The sequence below is a fragment of the Citrus clementina genome, unplaced genomic scaffold (assembly GCF_000493195.1).
Source record: "Citrus clementina cultivar Clemenules unplaced genomic scaffold, Citrus_clementina_v1.0 scaffold_8, whole genome shotgun sequence".
Classification (NCBI taxonomy): Eukaryota; Viridiplantae; Streptophyta; class Magnoliopsida; order Sapindales; family Rutaceae; genus Citrus; species Citrus x clementina.
The window spans coordinates 14,900,410-14,918,917 of NW_006262022.1; the positions used below are offsets into that span (position 1 = coordinate 14,900,410).

The 18,508-nt window shown below is 35.2% G+C and overlaps 1 protein-coding gene across 1 annotated transcript; it reads right to left on the reverse strand.

Moving 5' to 3' along the window:
• Positions 1-3,930: 3,930 nt before the first annotated feature.
• Positions 3,931-4,467, reverse strand: LOC112096389. Its single transcript, XM_024179820.1, has one exon. It carries the CDS (start codon positions 4,465-4,467, stop codon positions 3,931-3,933), a length of 537 nt encoding a protein of 178 aa, XP_024035588.1.
• Positions 4,468-18,508: the final 14,041 nt, after the last annotated feature.

The window sequence follows — 18,508 nt, forward strand, 5'->3', positions numbered from 1 at the left end:
GCTTTGATGGAATTCCTAACCTTTTCTCTCAATAGGGTGGGTAAACCTGCAAGGAATTTTTCCTTCCAAGTTACATGATTTGCATCATCTCTAAGGAAGAGTCTAGTAAAGAAAGTGGTTTTGTATTCTTGGAAATCACTGAGTTTTCTACACCTTAAGTTGTGTAGTAACTCGGCGTTTTTGTCCCTAAGGTGAGAATGGTCACCTATGAAATGAAGGGAAATGGTCAATATCAGGGTGGTAACAGCATCCTGAATTCGGTTATTGAATTCGTCAAGAATGGGAGCGCCATTCTCATCGGTTTGGATGGCATTTAAGATGTCTAATTGCTGCAATTTAGTGAGAAGATGATCCCACCATCCTTTAAGTTGACCAGTAAAGCCTGCAATTAGGATTTCTGCAATGGCTTTTTTTCTTTTATACTTCTTTTTTTTAAGTAAATAATCAAATAATTATTTACAATGCTTTATTGGAGAGAAAATGCCGAAACAGTCATCTTCATTATCGTCTCCGAGAGAAATGAAAGGCTCTTCATCATCATCAACATCTTCATCTTCATCTTCAGAGGAATCTGCAGCTGAGGACTTTGATCGTGAGGCGAGGAGCTGTTTCATGGCTTTGAAATACTCATCTTCAGTTTTGGCGCTTGCCAAAAGAGACTGGGCTTTGGATTTTTGGGTTAGGAAGGTCTGTTGGGCTTTAGAGGCTTCCAGGGTTGGTTGTAGGAGGTTTTTAGAGGAGAGCCAATCTTTGATCATGTTAACAGTCAATTTGGACTGTTCATCAAATTTTGACCACCATTTGACTTTAAAGGTTCTTTGAAGGATGACTTGGGATTCTTGGGTGTGGAAACGAAGGTTCCACGAACAGACCCATGGTAGGAAGAAATTTGCACAAAAGCAAAGAAAGGGGGGAAATCTTTTCTCTGAGATAGAGGGTAAATAATGGGCTTTGAAGAGGTTTAGGCAATTTGTAGCGTTTGGTGTTAGGATTTGTGGAATTGGGCCAAAACGATTCCACCAATGCTGAAACCAATTTGGAAGGCTTTGAACGGTTATCTTTGTGTTGAAGAAAAATAACCAAGAATGGGATTTTTTAGGGTTTTGGATAAAAAAATGTGTTATACCATGCTTGTTGGTAATCCCAATAGGAAAAAGTCCGACAATGAAAGAAGTATTTTTCGGGTGGTCCCCTGGACACAAGTGAGAGCGCACATGTCTCTTCACCCGTATTGTACGTCAGTCTGTATTTCTGTATATGTACAAAGCATCTACTATTCAAAGATACGATCCAATTGTTACTGTGCACTTAAAATCCCGCTACAGTGAACAGTGCAGAGTTCCAAATGTTACTGTGCACTTAAAGTCCCGCTACAGTGAACAGTTTAAAGATTTTTGTATATAAACCGAGAGGAAGACTCAGACTCCTAAGGTTTTTCATTTCTCATTTTCAGAGCTTCTCTCTCTACTTCTCCCCCTTCTCTCTAAAAACCTCTCTCTCCGAAGGGTTCCAAAGAAATTTTCTGTTTACACAATAGTTCTATCACAGAGCTTTGGGTGATCAGACTAGTTCTTTACCTTCAATCTTCCCTTCTGGAAAGATTTGAAAATTTGTAAAAGCCAGAAAGCAAAAATGTATGTTTAAATTCAGTTCTTTAAATTTCAATGTAATTTAAATTTTTGCAAAAAAAAAAAAAGCCCCCCTCCTTATAGAATCTTCAGACTCTGAGTCTTCCATGTCGGGAGATAGTGACCCCCTCCAAGTAGATGAGTTATTTGGTTCAGACACCTCTGCATCTAGCAGCAGCGATTCTGATTCAGATTCCTATCTAAAGAAAATCAATGTTTTGACTAAAGACCAAGAGATTTTTCTTGAACTTGTAAAGCATATTTCTGATCCAAATCTTCAAAAGGATTATCTTGATAAACTTTTGAAAACTATGGATTCCGACAAAGCCGGAACCTCTGCTGAGATTTCTAAAGTTCCAATTATCAAAAAGAATTCGTATGATCTTACTCAAATTTTGGATAAAAAGAAAACAAAAAAGATGGTTCCTAATATCCAGGATCTCCAGAAAAAGATAAAAGAAATTAAATGTGAAATCAGAGATTTAAAAGAAAAACCAAAAAGTGATTCTGAGACTATCCAACTTCTTTTACAAAAACATTTGCAGGATAATTCAGATAATGAATCTAATCTTGATGATGGTGAAATTAAAGTGGAAAACATTGAGTCAGTACCCAATGATTTCCTATTTGTTTTAAAACAAATCACCACAAGAAAGTATTTGATTAAAGTCACTTTAATCTTTTCTGATGATTTTGCAATGGACGCCATTGCCCTTTTTGATACTGGCGCCGATTTAAATTGCATCAGAGAAGAGATCGTCCCCAAAAGATTTCATGAAAAAACAAAAGAAAGACTTTCTGCCGCTAACAATTCAAAATTGAATGTTAGTTCCAAAGTTGAAGCCTCGATTTATAATAATAAAATTGAATTTAAAACTTCTTTTGTTCTTACAAATGATATACACCATGCTATCATTTTAGGAACCCCTTTTATAAATCTTATAACCCCATATGCTGTCAATTATGATGGTATATATTTCAAAGCAAAATCCAGAGACCTTGTTTTCTCGTTTATTGAAAAGCCAAAAACTAGGAATCTAAACATTGTCAAAGCTTGTTCTGTTTGCCAAAACAAAATCAATGCCATTCTTATTATTTATTTGAAGAACCTTTTAGAGATTCTCTTAGCTTGGGCAATTTATTTGTGGGATGATTTTTAATTTTTTCTCAAAATGTTTTTTAAGCCCTAGATTTTGGAAAAATATTTTTTAAAGAGGCTATAGTTTAGATTGGAATTTTTGGGTGGGTGAAGTAGTAGTTTTAGGACACCAAGAATGAAATAAGCCTCAATTTTCTTCTCTCACTTTTAGTTTTATCAAGATCATAAATGTGATTTCTTTGTACTTGGTCTTGTTAAATTTTAAACGGTACTCTCACACTTATTTTTCACATTTGCCCTTATTTCATGCGGAGATTATTTATCTTGTGAGGAGGTTTTGACACTTAATTCATGAGCAAGAAAATTTATAAAGACCCTGAGGGTTGAAGTAATAGGATTTAGATTTGAGGTGCTTACCGGTGGTGATGCTTTGTAAGTATTCTTAATCCTTTTTAAACTCACGATATTGTCATACTGAATTATTTCATTTACTCATGGACAGAATCACGTGTCGAGAGTTTCACCTTAAATCGTAAGAATCAGAGGTTTCCCTAAAAAAAATTGAATCAAAGGTTTCCTTAAAAAAATTATTTGTCTTGTGGTTGTTATTTTTGCTATTTGTATTTATTAATTGCGGTCATTATTTTATAAATTGCAGTCGGTGGAAACTAGTTGACGTTTGTTGATGTGGTCCTAGTCAAAGCTAATTAAGATAGATTTCTCTTAGGGTGAGAATAACCACAAGTAATTGAATCTAATTGATACTGAATAATTTTATTCTTGCTGTTGGAGCTTATTTATACTTAGAACAATACTAAGCCAGAACAATCTCAACTGATCTTGATTGTTGGCTGATTCTAGCTGACTTATTCTCTTAAGCTAACAGCTAAATCAAATAACAATAATTCAAATAATAAGAAATCAAATAGCACAAGATCAGCAAGTGAAGATTCTTTGGAGACCAAGTCCATCTGCAAAACTAGTGGAGTGCACATGTGTCCCTTCAGCTACCAAGTTCTCATACAGCAGCTCATGTGTATCCTTGATACAAGGTATTAGGCTTTGGTACCCTTGATGAGCGTCGAGGCCTATTATCCTCCCCCTTGGAAGTGGTCCCTTGTCCACAAGGGACAAATGAGGAAACTTCTGGGTGAGCTCGACAGCATCTTCCCGCGTTGCTTCTTCCTTTGGCAAACGTTTCAATTACACCAAACATTGTTCCACAAATTTGCCACCTCTTTTAATCCAATGAACATCAATAATTGCAGTAGGTTCTAAAATGATTAGTCCATCATCATCAATGGATGGCAACTCAAGACTAGGGCTAGGGTTATCACCAATAAATTTCTTCAACAATAAAACATGAAAGATTGGGTGCACACGAGATTGAGCTGGCAATTGTAGTTTATAAGCAACACTACCAATCTGTTCAAGAACTAAATACAGACCAAAGTACTTGCTCGCTAATTTCTGATGAGCACGCCAAAAAACTGTAGCTTGGCGATATGGCTGGAGTTTTAAGTAGACCATGTCGCCAGGTTGAAATTGAACATCACGACACCTTTTGTCGGTTGATTGTTTCATGCGATTAATGGCAACAACAAGATTGCTCTTCAATAATTGAAGCAACTCATCTCGAGTTAGCAGGGCCTGGTCTACTTCAGGAACCAGATAAGAACCTTCATGATACATGGGCAAAGTGGGAGGTTTGCGGCCGTAAAGAGCAAGGAAAGGGGTCATACTCGTAGACTCATGATACGTCGTATTGTACCAATACTTTGCCCAAGGAAGGTATGAATTCCATTTGCAAGGCCATTGGTGAACAAAGCTCCTGAGGTATTGTTCAAAGCACCTATTTATGAGCTCAGTTTAACCATCGGTCTGCGGATGATACGCTGAGCTCAATTTCAATTTGGTACCCGACATTTGGAAGAACTCCTGCCAAAACTTACTAATAAATATGGGGTCTCTGTCGCTGATGATTGACTTGGGCATGCCATGGTGTTTAAACACACCGTCAACAAATCGTTTCGCCACTATTTTTGCTATGAATGGATGCGTCAAAGCCATGAAGTGCACATATTTACTGAGCCTATTAACAACAACTAGGATAGTATCTTTCCCTTGCGAGTTTGGCAATCCCTCAATAAAATCAAGTGTGATATCATCCCACACTTTGCAAGGAATTTAAAGAGGCTGTAGGAGTCCTGCCAGCTTCAGTGTGGAAGCTTTTGTTTTTTGACAAATAACACACCTGCTAATATAATCATGTACTGTTTTGTACATAGAAGGCTAGTAGAATTGAGTTGCCAAGCGTTTGAACGTGCGAAGTACTCCAGATTGGCTGGCCATCTTTGTGTCGTGTGCTTCAAAGATTAGTGCTTATCGCAATTTGAGTGGCACCACAACTCTGCCTTTGAAGAAGACTAATCCTTGGCGAATTGCATATGGGCCGGTGTCTTGTGTTTGGGCCAACACTGTTATTCTTTTAACATAGTCATCATCTGCAGCAGCGTGTTTAATTTGTTCCCAAATTAAAACCTGCGACACAAATAGATTGTTAAGTGTTGCACTGTCAGGACATCGTGAGAGAGCGTCCGCTGCCATATTCTCTTTGCTCGGCCGATATTGGATTTCATAGTCAAACGCCATCAGTTTTGCTATCCATTCCTGTTGTTCTGGCGTGGCTATGCGTTGCTACAAGAGATATTTTTGGCTGCGCTGGTCGTCCGGATAATGAATTTTCTTCCCAATAGATACGGTCTCCATGTGCGAATTGCCTCCACTATCGCCAACATTTCTTTACCATAGGCAGACCATGTTTTCTTGGAAACACCAAGTGATTTTTACTCATGAATTCAATTAGCCGACCATTTTTTTGTAGGACCGCTCCTATACCAGCTCCCGAGGCATCTGTTTCAATGATGAAAGTGTTGTTAAAATTTGGCATGGTCAAGGTAGGGGTGCTGGTCATGGCTTTCTTTAGTTTGTTGAATGCTTCCTCAGCTTCTATGCTCCACTCAAATTGCCCTTTTCTTAACAAATTGGTGAGAGGTTTTGCAAGCATCCCGTACCCCGGCACAAACTTTCTGTAATATCCTGTTAGTCCTAGGAAGCCTCGTAATTCGCTGATATTTTTTGGTAGTGGCCAAGAGACCATAGCGGCAATTTTTGAGTCATCCACCTTCACACCATGACATGTGACGATGTGCCCCAAATATTCTAACTCTTGCTGTCCAAAGTGACATTTGCTTGATTTAACAAAAAATTGGTGCTACTTTAATACTTGTAATATATGTCTGACATGATCAAGATGATAACTCCAAGAAGGGTTGTATATTAGTATGTCGTCAAAGAAAAATAAAATAAAATTTCTTAAGTACGGCCGAAAAATAGAGTTCATAATTGCTTGGAATGTTGATGGAGCATTACAAAGGCCGAATGGCATTACCAGATACTCGTAATGGCCGTTGTGTGTTCTGAAGGCTGTCTTGTGAACATTTGTGGGTTTGACTTGGACTTGGTGGTGTTAACATATATGTTTTCATAATATTGATTTTGATGATAACAAACAAGATTAAGAATGATTAATCTTTTAAGCTCAAATTATTTTCTTTTTAAATAAATCATTATTTTCACATTATAAAGGTTTCATATTTAATGGAAAAATGATGTTATGGAATTAAAGTGTTTTGGACTAAAATGAAAGTATTTTAAAACTTTTGATATTATTTTAAATTTCGGATTTGGACCTATTTGAAACTATTTAAATATTTTGGGTCATTCTATAAATTCACATAGTTTGGGTGAAATCATAATTTTAGAAAGTTTTGGGATTGACAAAGTAATATTTAGAAATTCTGAAATTGGACCTATTTGCAAAGTTTCATAATATTTTGGGCCATAATACAGTTTTATAAAGTTTTGGGGCCAAACTATAAAATTGGAAAATATTTCACCGTCGCAAGCGGCTAACCGGATCCTGACAAACAGAAATCCAGTTGTTGGGCAGTAAGCTTCTAAGCACAAGCGGCAATCCGGATTTGACAAAGCGGCATACCGGATGTTCAGAAATTCAAAATTGTGGTTGTAACGGTAACATTAAGCGGCTAACCGGATGTCCATAAGCAGCAATCTGGTTATGACCAAAATGTGCATAACGGCTAGTTTTTGAGCCCAAACTATATAAACTCAAAACCAATTCATTTTTGGTAACTAAGCAAGCATAAACAACTGCACACAACTTATATTGAGCTTCAAATTCGAAAATCATCATAGATTAAATCTTCATTAAGCTATCATTTGTATATCCACTCTTAAAGAGAGTTTCATTGTTGTAATTTTTTTTTCTCATCAAATTGTGAGTGTACAAGTGTGAGAAACACTTGGGGTGAAGAGATTGGGGAGATAATCTCTTGATTGTAAAGGTTCATTGACACCTTGGAAGTCAATTGTAAAAACTTGAAGCCTTAGGAGGCTTGGATAGTAAAATCCTCAAGCGGGTGAGCTTGGAGGCTTGGACATAGGCGGGGATTGCTGAACCACGTAAAAATCCTTGTGTTTGTTTTCTCTTCCCTTACTCTTTTAATATTGTGCATGATTGAATTTATTGTTTTCAATTTGATTAAGGAAATAGATTAAATTGTTGTGTGGTTTGCTTAGCTTAAATTTTAAAATCCCAATTCACCTCCCTCGTGGGTTGCCAAGTTAGTATTTCATTTGGTATTAGAGCGAGGTGCTCTTGTGTAGACTTAACCGTCTAGAGTTAAAGATCCATAGCAACCCAAATTAGCTCAACCATCATGGAAGGTCAATCTACCACTAGACCACCATTGTTTGATGGAAATGATTATCCTTATTGAGAAACTAGGATGAGAATTTATTTACAAGCTTTAGATTATGAAATTTGGCAAGTTGTTTGTGATGATTTATTCATTCCTAGAAAGAATGCTTTAAGTGAGTTGGATAAGAAAAAGATGTCTTTAAATTCCAAGGCTATGAATGTTTTATTTTGTGCCTTAGATAAAAAAGAATTTCATAGAGTTTCAAATTGTTCTAATGCTTATGAAATTTGGAGAAAACTTGAAATTGTGTATGAGGAGACTACAAACGAGAAGGAATTTCATGAAGTGTCGAATTTGGCACTTATGACAATTGGAGATGAATCGGATGATGAACGTGATGAGGTAAATGATCTTCCTACTTATAATGAATTACATGATGCTTTTAAAGAATTGCATGATGAGTGGATGAAACTTGGTAAAAAGAATGCATGCTTTAAGAAGAAAATGCTAGAACTTACAAATGAAAAGGATACCATGCAAAATGCATTGATTCATTGAATGAGAAGATAAAGGAATTAGAATTAGAGAATAAAACATTGCATGATGAAGTTGCATTATCAAATGAGAAATTTAGCACTTCACACAAGCATCTAGAATCACATGTAGATAACTTGAAAATTGAAAATGATACTTTACAGAAATGTAATGATTCATTAAATGAAAAGATTAAAGGACTAGAGTTAGATAATAAAAAGTTGCATGATAGAATTGCATCATTTAAAGTTAAACAAAATATTTCGTATGAGCATGAAATATCACATGTTGATAAATTGATAAAAGAAAACAATGTGCTTCAGAAAAAGAGTAATGAGCTCAATGAAATTGTGTTAAAATTCACAAATGGTCAAAAGAACTTAGAAAAATTAATAAGAACTCAAAAATGTGTGTTTGATAAAGGAGGACTTGGGTATAAGCCTTACTTGAAACAAAAATATTATAAGAATTATTTTGTTAAGGCTACCTCCACAAATGATCATAAGATTGTTTGTCATTATTGTAATGGAAATTGTCATATGAGTTTTAGATGTCCAATTAAGAGAAATGTATATTATGGAGTCAAGTGTAATTGGGTTCCAAAAGGAACCATTGCTAACACTCAAGGACCCAAGAATATTTGGGTACCAAAGCACACAACTTGAATATTTTTTGTAGGTACCACAAACAAGGAATGGTGGAGAGTTCCTTGATGAAGCTTGTGAGGATAATCATTTCAGCATGATCTAGGAGAAAAAGATGAGGCAAGATGATTTAATTGTTTTGGTAATAATTCTTGCCATATTAATTTTGTTGAATGGATCATGATAAATGGATAATAGCTTGAATTTGTGAAAGTATACTTGTATGTTTACATGATTGAATTATCATTGTGTTTAACATTGAGTGCTTTATCATGATGCATGGTTATATATATAAGATGACAGCTTGTCAACTCATCATGATAGCTTTGTTTGATTTTGATGATTATGTAATGCCTAAGCTTGATAAATGAATGACATGCTTTAATTATTAATCTTTGAATGCTTATATGTTTCATGATTGTGTAAAATATATACATGATGAATGAATTATATGTGTGAATTCTTGTGTCGTTAATTGTGTTATATCATCATTCACTTATAAAATTGACATCATTGCTTGATACGATTTTATATGTTTGGTCCTGTATGCATTTATGTCTCATGTATTAAATGACTTATTGAAAAGTTTTAAATCTCAAAATGATTTAAAATTAATCAATTTTAAAAGCCAAAAATAAAATGGTGAGTGTAAGACAAGTATAAGAGCTAGCCAATATTCAATTAGAGACAAAAGGTTTTCCAAGTCTAAACCGGATTAGCTTTGGTTGCTCTTGGGACAACATTCGGATAACCGGATTTTCAATCCGGAAAATCGGATTTGCTAAGCCTCTTCTCTACCTCATAACCGGTCAGCTGGTTCTTCAAATCCAGAAAACTAGATTCAAGTGAAGACCTTTCTGGCACATAACCGGATTTTCGGTTAAAGTCAATCTGGAAAGCCGAATTCGTGAAGCCCACATTCTGTCTCAAAACCGGCCAACCGTTTAAGCAAACCGGCAAGCCGAATTCGTGCTTCTCACTCTCGGGCCAATATCCGACCAACCAGATCACAAATCCGGCAAGCCGTTTTCGGCTTTTATGATTCTGGTCACTAACCGGCCAACCGGTTAGTGGAATCCGGCAACCCGGATTCGGGCATTGATATTTTGTTCATTCTCTTCTCCTTCATTCAGTCAATCGGTTACTCTCTCACTAAAAACCACTTCCTCTCTCACGCAATATCTCTCTAAAATCCATCAATCTCATCCTTTTTCACTTCAAATCCTTTATGCTTGTATTTGAACACACCAACATTTACTATTTTTTTTTTGGATTATATGGATGTTTGCTATGATTTTGGATTATATCTCTGTTTTGAATTATATGGATTTGATATAGTTATATGTTATGTGCTTTACTTACGTTTTGGATAATTTTGAACTAATGTGCTTGATTTGAGGTTTTGATGATTGATATGGGGAGACAAATATGATATGATTTTGGATAATATGCATTTTGAACTTTTTTATTGTCCAAAGGGGGAGACAAAGTAATATATCATTTCGATGTTGTTAAAAGGAGGAGAATAATATGCACTTTGAGTATTCTTTTAATGATTGATATTTGATTATGGTGATGATTTTGATGATTTTGGGATATAATAATGATTTGATTACATAGTTGTTTTATATGATAAGTTTATGTTATGAGTTGTTGATTTGGTAATTGATGGAATAATGGTTCATGATATTTTGGTGTGATGATTTGTGTATAGAGTTGGCTTTCATCATGACTTATAATAATTTGGGAGTAATATTACTAAACTTGTATTTGAGGTAATACTCGTTGTTATGGGGAGAATGTGTTGAAATTTCTACTCGGACAAACATGAGTAATAAATTTCTACTCTTATATTTTTCCTTTAAGTTTTCTTTTTGATAATGAAGGGGAGAAAAATCCATGTATTTAAATTTGTTAATTTAGCTAATTGGCAAATTATAAGAGAAGATTATATTTAGGGGGAGCAATTTGTGGAATCATTCTTTAAATACATGAAATGTTTGTCATCATCAAAAAGGGGGAGATTGTTAACATATATGTTTTCATAATATTGATTTTGATGATAACAAATAAGATTAAGAATGATTAATCTTTTAAGCTCAAATTATTTTCTTTTTAAATAAATCATTATTTTCACATTATAAAGGTTTCATATTTAATGGAAAAATGATGTTATGGAATTAAAGTGTTTTGGACTAAAATGAAAGTATTTTAAAACTTTTGATATTATTTTAAATTTCGGATTTGGACCTATTTGAAACTATTTAAATATTTTGGGTCATTCTATAAATTCACATAGTTTGGGTGAAATCATAATTTTAGAAAGTTTTGGGATTGACAAAGTAATATTTAGAAATTCTGAAATTGGACCTATTTGCAAAGTTTCATAATATTTTGGGCCATAATACAGTTTTATAAAGTTTTGGGGCCAAACTATAAAATTGGAAAATATTTCACCGTCGCAAGCGGCTAACCGGATCCTGACAAACAGAAATCCAGTTGTTGGGCAGTAAGCTTCTAAGCACAAGCGGCAATCCGGATTTGACAAAGCGGCATACCGGATGTTCAGAAATTCAAAATTGTGGCTGTAATGGTAACATTAAGCGGCTAACCGGATGTCTATAACCAGCAATCTGGTTATGGCCAAAATGTGCATAACGGTTAGTTTTTGAGCTCAAACTATATAAACTCAAAACCAATTCATTTTTGGTAATCTAAGCAAGCATAAACAACTGCACACAACTTATATTGAGCTTCAAATTCGAAAATCATCATAGATTAAATCTTCATTAAGCTATCATTTGTATATCCACTCTTAAAGAGAGTTTCATTGTTGTAATTTTTATTTCTCATCAAATTGTGAGTGTGCAAGTGTGAGAAACACTTGGGGTGAAGAGATTGGGGAGATAATCTCTTGATTGTAAAGGTTCATTGACACCTTGGAAGTCAATGGTAAAAACTTGAAGACTTGGGAGGATTGGATAGTGAAATCCTCAAGCGGATGATCTTGGAGGCGTGGACCTTTGACCATGCATGCAATGAATATAAAAAAATGAGAGAAAAATAAATAAGAAGCAGAAATTACGGTACTAACCTTATTGCGCTGTTAAAACCTCTCTATAAAAACACACACAAAAAAATTTGTGAAATAAATTAACTAAAAATTAAATTAATAAGATAAACAAAAATTACAAAGAAAAATAACTTAAAAATTAAATTGCAGAATTGTAAGGAATAGAGAAAGAAAAGAAGTTATTACCTCTAAATGCAGATTCACTTTTTTTTAAAAACAAAATACAAGAAAACAGATAAAAGAAATTATTCACAAAAATTATTTCTACGAATTAAAATAACTTACCTCCCCGGCAACGGCGCCAAAAACTTGTTGTGCAAATTTTATTGAACTCGCAAGTGCACGAATCTATTGTAGTATAGATCAATGGTGACGAGTGTCGATCCCACGAGGAGGTGGATTTTACTTGTGTGTAGAATTAATTTTTTAAATGGGTGGTTGGATTTATGGTAAAGATGATTTGGAATATCTTAATATTTGAATTGAAATGACATAATTAAATTGAAGAGAAATCCATTGAAATGACGTACTTGGGTATCTGGATCCGTATCAACATGCACTATGACTAAATATTCCTTATTAATGCCAATAAAACAAGTTCCATCTTATGCCAAGTTTCTTAAAGACCTTTGTACTAAAAAAAGAAATATTCACGTTCAAAAGAAGGCATTTTTAACAGAAAATGTTAGTTCTATACTCCAACATAAAATTCCTCTAAAATGCAAAGACTCAGGCTCCCCCACTATCTCATGTAGTATAGGGAACCACACAATTAAGAATGCTTTGTTGGATTTAGGAGCTAGTGTAAATCTATTACCTTACTCAGTTTTCGTGAAACTTGGACTAGGCGAATTACACCCAACTCCAGTGGTGTTACAATTTGCAGATCGGTCCACGAAAATACCTCGTGGTATTGTGGAGGACGTGCTTATCCAGGTAGACAAGTTTTATTTTCTTGTTGATTTCATTGTAATTGACACTCAACCAATACAGGATTCGAGGAAGCACATCCCCATTATTCTAGGCCGACCTTTCTTGGCAACTGCGGATGCTCACATTCAATGCAGGACTGGAAATATGCAGTTGTCCTTCGACAACATGACTATGGAGCTGAACATCTTCAACATTGCCAAACAACCTCATAATGCAGATGACGGAATTGTTGATGTGGATTTAATAGAAACAATAGTTGATAATACTTTTATTTCAAACCTTAGTGATGACCCTTTACAAACATGCTTAACTCATTTTGGTTTGGATTTTGATATTGATAGATCGGTCGATGAGGTCAATGCTCTACTTGACTCAACACCATCCATGGACACTAATAAATGGAAGTCAAAAGTTGACCAACTAGTATCATTAGAGAAGAAACTCATCTCATTATCAGAATCACCACTGAAACTCGAGCTCAAACCACTACCCAACACTTTGGAATATGCATTTTTGGGAGAAGAAAGTACTCTCCCGGTAATTATCTCATCATGGCTAAATGACGAACAAAAAGGTAAGTTGTTGGATGTTTTAAAAGAGCACAGAGGAGCATTAGGATGGACCATAGCAGACATAAAAGGTATAAACCCAGTAGACTACATGCATTACATTCACCTTGATGAAAATGCTAAACCTACTAGGGAAATGCAACGTCGGTTAAATCCTAACTTGAAAAAAGTTGTTAGAACTGAAGTTCTTAAGCTATTAGATGCATGTATCATTTACCCAATTTCTGATAGTTCATGGGTCAGTCATGTACAAGTTGTCCCCAAAAAATCAGGAGTCACGGTAGTTACCAATGCTGATAATGAATTGATACCCACTAGAGTGACTACAAGATGACGTGTATGCATTGATTATAGAAAGTTGAATTCTGTCACACGTAAAGACCATTTTCCTTTACCATTTATCGATCAAATGCTTGATAGATTAGCAGGCCATGAATTTTATTGCTTTCTAGATGGCTACTCAGGATATAATCAGATTCGTATAGTACCAAAAGATCAAGAGAAGACCACTTTCACTTGCTCTTTTGGTACTTTTGCATATAGGAGGATGCCATTTGAATTATGTAATGCACCTACTATATTTCAACGATGCATGTTGAGCATTTTTTCTGATATGGTTGAACGATTTCTTGAAGTCTTTATGGATGACTTTTCTGTCTTTGGTGATTCATTTGATCAATGTTTACATCATCTAACACTAGTTCTGGAGAGATGTATCGAGAAGAACTTAGTCTTAAATTGGGAGAAGTGTTATTTTATGGTAAAATAAGGTATTGTTCTCGGTCACATCATTTCGAGCAAAGGTATTGAGGTTGACAAAGCCAAGGTGGATCTCATTTCTAATCTTCCTCCACCCAAAACAGTCAGAGAAGTAAGATCTTTCCTTAAACATGTTGGTTTTTATAGATGTTTCATTAAAGATTTTAGCAAAGTCTCTAGACCCTTATGCAATCTACTTGCTAAGGATGTACCTTTTATCTTTGATGATTTATGTCTTGTGGCATTTGAAAAACTAAAGAAGTTGTTGATATCATCACCCATCATTCAGCCCCCAAACTGGAGCTTACCATTTGAGCTTATGTGTGATACATCTAATTATGCAATAGGAGCAGTTTTAGGACAAAGAGTTGATCGAATTCCCCATGTTATTTACTATGCTAGTATGACATTGAATGATGCACAGTTGAACTATTCAACTACTGAAAAAGAAATGCTAGCAGTAGTGTTTGCATTGGAAAAATTTCGATCTTATCTCATTGGTTGTAAAATAATTGTGTTCACAGATCATGCTGCTCTTAAATATCTTCTCACAAAGAAAGATGCAAAAGCTAGACTAATTCGTTGGGTGTTACTTTTGTAGGAATTCGACTTGGAATTTAAAGATAAGAAAGGCACAGAAAATGTTGTGGCTGACCATCTCTCTCGTCTTCATTTTGACACAATTACAGAACCATTAACATTGAATGAGTCATTTCCAGACGAACAATTAATGAGTGTGGAAGTATTACCATGGTATGCTAACATCGTGAATTATCTTGTTACAGGTCGACTTCTAGAGCATTGGACCAAGCAAGACAAAGCCAATTTTTTTGTGGAAATAAAGAATTTCTTTTGGGATGACCCTTATTTGTTCAAGTATTGTGCAGATCAAATTGTTAGACGATGTGTCCCAGAAAATAAAATTCAGAATATTCTTTCATTCTGTCATAAACAAGCTTGTGGAGGCCATTTCAGTGCTAAGAAAACAGAAACTAAAGTTTTACAATGTGGTTTTTATTGGCCAACTATATTTCAAGATACTTACACTTTTTGTTCTTCATGTGATAGGTGTCAACGAATGGGGAGCATTACACAAAGGAATATGATGCCACTAAATCCAATTTTAGTGGTTGAGATTTTTGATGTATGGGGTATCGACTTCATGGGACATTTTCCCCTTTCTTTTGGCCATCAATACATATTGGTTGCTGTTGACTACATATTAAAATGGGTAGAAGTAATTCCATGTAGAACCAATGATCATAAGGTGGTGATAGGATTTGTGAAAAGCAACATTGTTTCACGCTTTGGATTCCCTCGAGTGATAATCAGTGATGGTGGTGCCCACTTTTGTAACAAAGCATTCAAGGCTCTTTTGACAAAGTATTCAATCACTCATAAAGTGGCGACCCAGATCATCCGCAAACCAGGGGCCAAGTTGAGATCTCCAATCGAGAAATAAAGCACATATTAGAAAAGACAGTGAGGCCAGACATAAAAGATTGGTCATTAAGACTTGATGATGCATTATGGGCATATAGAACAGCTTTCAAGACCCCGATTAGGATGTCACCCTACAGGCTAGTGTATGGAAAAGCTTGCCACCTACTTGTGGAACTCGAGCATCGTGCATATTGGGCCATCAAGAAATTAAACTTTGACATGCAGTAAGCTAGCTCAGAAAGAAGATTACAACTGGCAGAACTTGAAGAAATTCGCAATGATGCATACGAAAATGTAAAAATTTACAAGCAGCGAATGAAAGTCTTCTATGACAAGCAAATTATGAGAAAATCTTTCACTCCAGGTTAGAAAGTGCTTTTATTCAATTCTCGCTTTCACCTATTCCCAGGTAAGTTACGCTCTCGATGGTCTGGCCCATTTATTGTTCATACTGTTTTTCCATATGAGGCAATTGAAATTAAGGACCCAAAGAACGGTGTCACGTTTAAAGTTAATGGTCAAATATTAAAGCCATATCTAGAGTACCAACCACATGGAGAGGACACCAAAATAAATTTGAGTGACCCACCAGATTTGAATTGAGTTTTTTTTTTAATTTCTTTTCAGTGATTTGATTTTTCTTTCTTTCTTTCTTTTTATTGTTCTTTTACTAATTGAAATTATTGTTGCATAAATGTGTTTGTTTAACCATTAAGTTTTCTCTTATCATTGTTAATCATGAGTGCCATAGCTAAACAGTTTCTCCTAGACATTCTTAAACCACTTCAACGTGTAAAATCTCGTCTCAAAAGGCAGATTCGATTTTGTAAAACACATCATATTTAGGCTCTGCAACCACCAAAGTTAGTATCCTATGTTGAGGATTTAGAAAGCCAACTCAGAGACATTTAGAGAAGTGTCTACAACATCTAGTTGGAGCTTGAGGTAAATTCAATAAGAGGATGATTGTAATTTTCTTTATGTGTTTTAGTTTTTTTTTGTTTGTGTCCTTTAGTTTATTACCCTGGTAAATTGGCAGATAACGGTACTCCGTGACAATCAAGTCGGTTACTTCAGTTTTCCATAATAACTGATATTCTAAGGCAAAGGTATGGACAGAAACAAGATTCTAGCAAAACTTTAGAATCGATTCCCTTCACTTCCTCAGAATGCCCTCCTTACAATCTATAAAGCTCGGTCCGAACGCATGTGATTGCTCATGAGGAATAACATACCTGCTGACATCCGTTGGTTAATCGTGGCTAAAGTACGATTGGCAGGTGAGTTACCTCCAAAATTTATTGCATACATGCCTGGTTGTGGGAAATGAAATTATGCAAGAAAATGAAGAGCTTAAAGAATTTCTATTGCTTGTCATAAGTGTGCGAGAATGAGATGCAATAAAAACCCATGTTCTTTAGGAATGGTGTCTGATAACAAGGAAGATAAGATTCAATTCATTAGGGATGGCTTGAATAAGGATTCATTTGATGATATCCTTTTGTCTCTTGAAACGCATCCTAGTGGATATGTGCAAGGAGCGATTCTCCAGTTATGGCCATTATTCCAAAAAGAGCATGCACGATATAGTCTCAGGAATCTGACTATAAACGACATTGTTTGCCAATTTATAAGAAAACTTGATGGGAAGCCTATCCTCGACCCATAGAGGGCGTTCAAGCAGTTTTTGGACGTAAAACCAGAGGAAAATGTGAGCCACAGTCGCAACTACCTGTAAATATCCTTTTACTTCACTGTTATTTTATTTCACTATTGTTTTATCATTTGCATTATTGTCTTTAATAATTTTATTTTATATTGTTCCTTTTTCTTTTTACTGTTTCCTTTTTTACTCGCGAGCCATGTGCTTTACGCGTTATTTGACACTGACATGCCACCTTATACACAGTTGTGACCCATTGTCACCAAGATTCTTAAATATGACTTTTTGTTAAACACTCACAAATTATTTTTGAGAAATATTTCAACGGCGGCTACTCTCAATAGACAATTCAAGAACATTTGTGTGCTTTTTGGATTTAATTATGGCAAAAATAAAGAGTTCGTTGAGGCAGCCATAGATCTTGGTCGAAGTATAGCAGAGAGAAAATTACAATTAGTGTATGGAGGAGGTAACCGAGGGTTACCAAAATTGGTCTCAGAAGCTGCTTTTGTCAGAAGAAGCCAAGTGTTAGGCATCATCCCAAGTGCCCTAAAGCCTTTGGGCAGTTTGTCTGACTCACCGACTAGAGAAGAGTTAGTCGTCTCAGGTATGCAAGGAAGAATAACTGAAATGCTTAATCATGCTGATGCTTTTATTTTCCTTCTAGGAGATCTTGCAACACTAGAGGCACTAATCACACTAGCATCTTGGGCCCATCTGCACATTCACCAGAAACTCATCGGTTTGTTAAATGTCAATAACTTTTATGATGGCTTCATCGCATTTCTTAACCATGCAATAAAAAACTATTTCATTCCTTCCATAGCGAAAAAGCTTTTTATTTGTGCTCACACTGCTAATGAGCTACTTGATCTGTTACAAGCTTATTGACTAGAGACAGATCCCAGGACCTTGGTGTTGGAGTCTCAAATTAATGATGGTAACAGTAGTTGCAGTAAGAAGTACAAATTAGATTTAACTCTCCGCCTGTAAATATTTTCTTCTGTGTTGCACCACCCAGGTGATGTCTTCTAAACTTTGCTTCTTTCCTTTAAAACATTGAGGACAATGTTTCGTTCTAGTTAGGGGGAGGGAGTAGTCGACAATTGTGGAATCTTGGTTAAGTTTTTACTGATTGTTTGTTGTAGAAACTAATTGTTGCTAATTTTTTGTTTAAGATGGCTGAATATAGAGTGTAGTGACTCTAGAAATGCATATTCATCGTTCGAAAAAAAAACAAAAAAATTAATTAAAAAAATTCAGACATTTTCTTTTTCTTTATTAAGCTTTGATATTCATTTTTCTTCTTATTTTTAATTTCTCCTTTATAAATATACATTTTCAAATTTTTTTAGTCGAAGATGACTGAATATGGAGTG